This window comes from Corylus avellana, chromosome ca1, assembly GCF_901000735.1.
Source record: "Corylus avellana chromosome ca1, CavTom2PMs-1.0".
NCBI classification, from domain to species: Eukaryota; Viridiplantae; Streptophyta; class Magnoliopsida; order Fagales; family Betulaceae; genus Corylus; species Corylus avellana.
The window spans coordinates 4807046-4814442 of record NC_081541.1 but is presented as its reverse complement, the minus strand read 5'-3'; the positions used below and the strand labels follow the sequence as shown (position 1 = coordinate 4814442).

Genomic DNA, 7397 nt, shown 5'->3' with positions numbered 1-7397 from the left:
ACTGTAACATCCCCAGTCCGTTAAGACTGAGTTTGCCACTTTTCTTCTTTTTCAACAAAAATTCTTGCAAAGATCTATAAGGTCTATCAGAGTACTTGATTTTAAAAGATACAATAAATGCGTAAAACATTTTTTTCAAGAGATTTTATTACAAGCGGAATTAGAAAACATTAGATTTTAGTTGCGGAATATCATATCATTATAATAACTTATATGAAAAGACTTTGAAAATTAATAATTATTCCCACCCCATTCCGGCCTCCTATTCCAGCATCCTTTCTACCTGAAAACAAGAAATAAAACTGAATGAGCCCAAAGGGGGCCCAGCAAGTAAAATCCACAATCATAAATAGTTTTACTCCTTGTTCTCAGTTTTGAAAATCGTTTTCACAAATAAATATACATCCAGCCATAATAATATATGTACGTACGGTTGCATCTCCCGTAACATATACATACTATTACATCTAGTAATATATCATCGTTGTAAATCATCTTTATAAATCATCATCATAATGCATCATTATAAATAATCTTTGTAAATCATCTTAGCATATCTTCGTTGAAAATATAGTATCATTTTCTCATAATAAGGCCCATGTACACTATTACCCCTGTGTACGAGGGTTGCGGGTCCTTATGACCATGGCACTGAACTGTAGCCTCAGCCATGCCCGACCGTTAATTAACTCTTTTCTTGGTGCACTCAACGGTCATGTTGATGGAATACCACCTTCTGGCATAGCCTCCTTCAGTGGTTTCGCCTCCATCCGAGTATCGGTACCGAACTCTTCTCATTCTTACTTATCTTGGGGCCAAAAATACTCTCCTCCATACATGTGCCCTCATTTCATAAACATTTATCTCATCTCTTGTACTTTTCTTTGTACTTCTTTTGATGCATCTTAGGGCAACATGCAGGAGGGTTTATCATCATTTTTCTTTCTTATAATCATCATCATTTCTCAACTTTCTTTTCTCAAAAATGGAAACATTTTCAAATATAAACTTGTTGTACTTAGAAAGCGTTTAAAGAAATAAAAACTTTCTAGATAATTCATTTAGAAATCCTTCATGCATGCAACATAACTTCATAATACGTAAATAAAATAATCATTTACAATTTACTAAAGAATGAATAAATAGCATGACATGAAGTAACTTTAGAAGGGGTAGGAAATTTACTTACCTCTAGACTGAAGCTAAAAGTGGTATGAAGGAATCCAGTTGCTCCAATATGACTAACACCACTAGTATATCTTTTGAAACTAATTTCTAAAGTCCGCTATCTCTTGTGTTCTTTCTTTCTTGTAGCGCTTGGTCTCGCCCTTTCTCTCTCTGTTTTGAGTAAATACTCTTAGAAAGAAGAAAGACCAAGTAAAAAGCGGAAGAAGGAAGAATATATATGCAAGAGATGGGAGAGGAGATGAGTTGTGAAAATTGTGAAGGAGAAGAGTTCTATTTATAGGAGAAAATCAAACACTATTCTACCTTCAATTTACAATTATACCCTCATTTTACTATTTCACCAACCCTATACTATTTCACCAACCCTATACTATTCTACTACCTATACTATTCTACCTTCTTATTCTACCATCCTTATACCTACCATTTACTATCCTATTATTTCACCAATTACCATTCTCTAATTACCACTCTCATAAATTTCCCAAGAATTAAAATCCTTAGCTACAATGGATATTAAAATAACATTATTATCAAAATAATCTATTTAAATAGCTTTGAAATTCTTTTGTAACATCCCGATATTTCTCTTCTTTTATCTTGAAGATAAACACGAATGTTACGCTGAAATAATCTCATATAGCGGAAAAACTGTAATTATCAATACAAAAAAATACAGTTAAAATACTTTTCTTTATACAAAAATACCCAAAGCTATGTCGTACAAGACATTTATACAAATCTATCCGACAGTCTAAACTCTAGACAAAACTTAACCAACTTGGAATCTCTGTACATCTCAATATGAATCTCTAATCACAACTGCATAATTACCTTGATTTTCCATTCCTGCAAGCACTACAAAAAACTGTGAAGTAGTGAGTCAATTGATTTCCGACAATATAAATCATTGTTGAATCATATATAGCAAAATGCTAGACAAGTTATAAAACCACAAAAATCCGTATTATTGGATATCAATATCATACAATGCTAGACAAGTTATAAAACCACAAAAATCCGTATTATTGGATATCAATATCATACTCAGTAAGTAAGAATACTTACAGTGGATTACATGAATGGATCATCAAAGGTAATTACTTGAAACCCATTCTGCTGCAGTTGGTCCATACCCATAACAATCCCTTCACTGACTTTCTCTCTCTCTCTCTCTCTCTCTCTCGCCTAAACTCTCTTTCTTTCTCTTCAGCTCTCTGTCTTAAATTTCTCATCTCACTCTCGGTTTCTCTCCTCTCTTGTGTTCTTTCTTTCTTGTAGCGCTTGATCTCGCCCTTTCTCTCTCTGTTCTGAGTAAACACTCTTAGAAAGAAGAAAGACCAAGTAAAAAGCGGAAGAAGGAAGAATATATGCAAGAGATGGGAGAGGAGATGAGTTGTGAAAATTGTGAAGGAGAAGAGCTCTATTTATAGGAGAAAATCAAACACTATTCTACCTTCAATTTACAATTATACCCTCATTTTACTATTTCACCAACCCTATACTATTTCACCAACCCTATACTATTCTACCTACCCTATACTATTCTACCTACCCTATACTATTCTACCTTCTTATTCTACCATCCTTATACCTACCATTTACTATCTTATTATTTCACCAATTACCATTCTCTAATTACCACTCTCATAAATTTCCCAAGAATTAATATCATTGCCTAATATGAATATTAATATAATCATAGCATAAATTTAATATCTCTAAAATAAGACTTTAAAAATCTGAGGTGCTACAATCTTCCCTCCTTATTAGAATTTCGTCCTCGAAATTAAAGCCCATAAATTACCACCTATCTTCAAATTGAGCAACCCAAATTAAAAACAAATCATACTTGAACCATAACTTACTCAAGTTACTATAAAAAATTTTTAAATTCAATCTGTTCATAAATAAATATCATAACATATTCCATACCCAAGCGATGTGAGACTCTACAAGCACTCTTCTTGGGCACCAGTGTCACCGTTGGCAATCCTCAGGGAATTTCTTCATTCTCGGCCCTTAACTTTTGGCCCTTATACATTTCATTGTGTCTTAACTGACACCATTATAATATAACCCACTTTTGGCATCACCAACGTGTGTCCACTAGCGACCCTCATAGGCTTGTGCACACTCCCACCATCTCAGGCTGGGTAATGCTCTGATACCATTTGTAACATTGGGTAATGCTCTGATACCATTTGTAACATCCCAGGGAAAAGCGCTAGCCACATCTGCGCTATTACCCCAAAAGGACTAGTCAATTTGGAGCTTCCCTAGAATTCATTATAAAGCCCAGTTTCACCTAGTAACTAAGCAATGTGGGACTTAGCACCCATGACTATCTCTATAAACTACCCACTCAATGTGGGCTTCTTCTCATCTTCCCAATATGGGACCGGGGTGTTACAACATAAGCTTAATCGACTAGGAATAATTTAAAGTTATCGAATTCTTATAGAGATTGATTTAATTATCGGATTAGTCTTTTCTATCTATTTAAATTTGAATAAATATCTCTCTATTATTGAACTTACAAGTGCTCTAGAGTCTAGATCGACTATAACCTCCATCTAGAAAGCTTGTACAAAAAAAATACATCAATTAAGATTTTTTTGTAAAATCCTTAAGGTATTTATTTAATGTTTTATATAAAATATATGTTATAAATTCAGTCGTATAATTTAAATTTGTTATTTAACAGAATTGAATTACTAATAATGACTCATTACCAGATCATTGCAAAAGGCATTTGACATGAATTATTGAAGTGTTAATGGTATTGTGTTACGTACACCCTACATGTGTCCTTTTTCAAATTGTTAACGTTGAAACTTGTTAAAAAAAGCATTTTTAGTTGGCCACGATATGACTTTAAGAAAGTGGGGTGCATCAATCATGAAATGGCCATCATATGATAACCAGCCACGTACCTACGTGGGATCGATATATAATGCATTAAAATTATCTTTTTGCTTTCACAATTAAATTTGCTTTAAGGTTACGTGATTATGGAGGTCTTAATAAACAATTAAATCCTTCATTTTAGGTCCTCAAGAGATAGCTCAATCGGCTGGGACTACGCCAAATAAAACAGAAATCACTAGTTCGAATCCCCCTCCTCTGATATATTTCCAATGACTTGTTTTATCTCTATAAATTAAAAATATTAACAAACAACTTTTCAAAACAAATTCACAATTAGAGCGTTATTTAGTACCTTTTTTTTTTAACACTTATTATGTTTACAAATTGACGCAACAAATCACGTGATACTTATTATGTAAGTTATTATAATGTGAACGGGTAGTTCACGTGGCATAAACAGATAAAATGATTAGTTTAAAACAAATTTAACAATAAAGTAAGAGTAATTTTTTTTTTACATGTTCACATAAGAGAAGAAGAAAGAGAATTCAAACTAGTAATCTCCATTTTATAAAGTGTGGTTCACCGCCGATTAAGCTACCTAATAGAAGAGTAATACGTGAGTTAATTGGATGGTGCTGCTTTAAATCTTGCACCGACCAGCACGAGATAAGGCAATGAATGGTCAAAATCTAAACGTTGGGATGTATGGGACCGACCAACCTAAACTTTCACAAACAATGCTCTGTTGGCTGGCTCTGTTCTCGAATGCCATGGATTCCCAGCTTTGGAGAAACAACCTAGCTGATTGTTTTCTGTTCGTACCTACTTTTGTTAATTCTATATTATAGTCAATGTCGGGATCCTAGATCGTCAAAGGTTGTATTGAAGACATGAAAAAATTTATATCCAAAGTGTTGCTGAAAAAGAAAGCATTAACTTTATATTACGTATTCTGTTTTTGTAAACCGAAGCTGCAGATAAATAGAACATGAAGATTAAGAGGGCGAGATTATTGTTCTTACATCAAAGAAACTCAAGAAAGCTTCTTACAATTGCACAAGTAGCTAGCTAGCACCTACTTAATTGTCTTCCTCATCTGTCACAAATTTACCAGTTCCAGGATTCAATGCGGCAAAGAAGAAGAAGATTACGTTGAACAACACAAGTGGCTCAATCTCACTGATGGGAAGCCCTGTCTCAATGTTTAGTTGCGCTAAAGCTCCTTTCCCGGTTATAATTTCTCCAATCAAAGAGAAAGCAATCCCCAACTGAGCCAATCTTCCTACAAACAGCTCGTTTGACTTTGTAAATCCAAACAGCGGACCTTGCATTTCAAACCATTGCCAAATATGTTATAATGATACCAAATTAAATCAACATTCAAGTTCTTTAGTAAATGTGTATTATAGCTCGAGTGGCAAATTACCTCCTTCTTTAAGGCCCAGTGCGGATCTGATGCTTTTGCCAGGGGGGATCACAGCCTTTTCAAGACCTGTGGGTGGGTCATCAACGAATTTACCACGATCACCCAAAGCGCCTATGGCTCCAAGCAGGGTGAAGAGAATGAAGAAGAGAAGAAGAGGCTCAGCTTCATAGATGGGGATTCCAGTTTCCAGATTCAATTGTGCTAGAATTCCTTTCCCTGTGATTCCTTCACCTAATAAGGATGCCTGCACAAAAGGGCATATCATAACATTAACAAAGCAGGACATTGAAAACCTCCATGCCTATTGTAGTGATCATTCTACATTTGTTGTTGTCATGATTGACATTTCTTTTTCTTCTTGAGTTTTCAATACTTAACCGGAACAAGTACGTGTGAAACCAAACTCAGGTAAAAAAATATAAATTTAATCATTTAATTAATATTTTATATATATATATATATATATATATATATATATTAGTTCCATTCTTTCCTTTTATGTTTCTTTATATACTGCCACGATAGAAGCCTAGAAGGACACAAATCAACGTCTTTTTATCACTAGAAACCCGTAATTATGATCATTAGCATTTTTCCTTCTTTTAAGTCTAAAATAATAATTTTCTAATACCAATCTTATTTCTCACATACCCATTTTACATAATCACTTAAAATAAGTCACATCAGTCAATATAAAATAATTGTGATAAATGAGTACGAATAATAGCATTATTCAGTTACACTATGTTAGAACAATATTTTCTTAATTTAAAATGGATTCAACAATATTATATTAATCGGCCACTCTTGTTATTACTATTTCATACATATGGGATTCTATTACTTAATCAACCATGCACATTGCTCACACAAGAGTATACATATCAACATATATATCCTTTTCAGATGTAGCATGCAATTATAATACTGTAAAAATATCCATTAAATTCAGCAAAACAAAATCTACATCATGGTTAATTATAATTAGTCTAGCTCCATTATTTCCTCCTCAAACACAAATCAGCATATTGCAAGTAAATTACAGAAGAAGAGGAAGAAAAAAAGAGGGTATATATATTATATCTATACTCACAGCAAAGCCAATCATGGCAACGCGACCCACGAAGAGCTCATTCTGCTTTGTGAAGCCAATGCCCCCGGAGGTGCCAAAGATGCCGTCTTCAACCTTTGGCTTTGGCACTACAACCTAGCAAACGAAAGCAAATTACAATCAGGAAAAACTCTTGCATACATTTGTTGAAAGTAAAGCTTGGTAGAAGGAGATTGACGAAAACCTTCTTGGGAGGGGCTTTGGTTTTTGATTTGAAGAGAGCAAAAGTGGTAAATGGTTGGGATAAAGAAGAATGATCAGTAGGAAGAGGAGGGAGCAGTAGATGAGAGAAGGATTTGGGCCTTAGTTTTTGAATTTGGAAATTGAGTAAAGTGTCTCTCTTCAGATCCACCACATGGCTAGTAGAAACACCAGACATGAGCAACATGGTTTGAGCCATGGCTTCAGCTGGTTTGATGTTTTTCTGACAGTGAGGAAACAAAACACTTGTGCTCTCTCTCTTTTAATGCAAATGTTTTTGAGGTTCATATGGTGAGAGATGTGGATATGGTGTGAGAGTTAATGACGGGCAACTAGAGTGCCCACGTCTCTGTGTACTTTGTAGTATTTTGAAGATAACGTTTCTAGTGAATCCTATTTCATTTGAAGCACAAAAACCTCTCATATTCAACTTCGCAAAACAAGATAAGTGGACTCCCTTGTCAGCCATGTAAACTCCAGCCCAATGTGCCTCAAAGAAAAGAAGAATTTAAATGGAATTTTTTTTTTTTGACAAAACCATTTTCGCCAAAGAAAAAATATATTATATTTTCACTTATAACTTTTCTTTCTTGTTTA

General features: G+C 34.2%; 1 protein-coding gene across 1 annotated transcript; it reads right to left on the bottom strand.

Moving 5' to 3' along the window:
• Window positions 1-4980: 4980 nt before the first annotated feature.
• LOC132188420 (photosystem II 22 kDa protein, chloroplastic-like) lies at window positions 4981-7107 on the bottom strand. Its single transcript, XM_059602868.1, has 4 exons — window positions 6784-7107; window positions 6582-6695; window positions 5489-5732; window positions 4981-5386 (listed from the first exon to the last, which is right to left on the bottom strand). Exons 1-4 carry the CDS (start codon window positions 6997-6999, stop codon window positions 5142-5144), a joined length of 819 nt encoding a protein of 272 aa, XP_059458851.1. The 5' UTR covers window positions 7000-7107; the 3' UTR covers window positions 4981-5141.
• Window positions 7108-7397: the final 290 nt, after the last annotated feature.

What these genes read in the sequence shown, in the direction of transcription:
- LOC132188420 (XM_059602868.1), bottom strand. Translation starts at nt 6,999, where the DNA reads ATGGCTCAAACCATGTTGCTCATGTCTGGTGTTTCTACTAGCCATGTG. An exon ending in TTGCCATGATTGGCTTTGCT is followed by an intron (nt 5,733 to 6,581) that starts GTGAGTATAGAT and finishes CCTTTTGTGCAG; the next exon opens with GCATCCTTATTAGGTGAAGG. An exon ending in ACTGGGCCTTAAAGAAGGAG is followed by an intron (nt 5,387 to 5,488) that starts GTAATTTGCCAC and finishes TTGAAATGCAAG; the next exon opens with GTCCGCTGTTTGGATTTACA.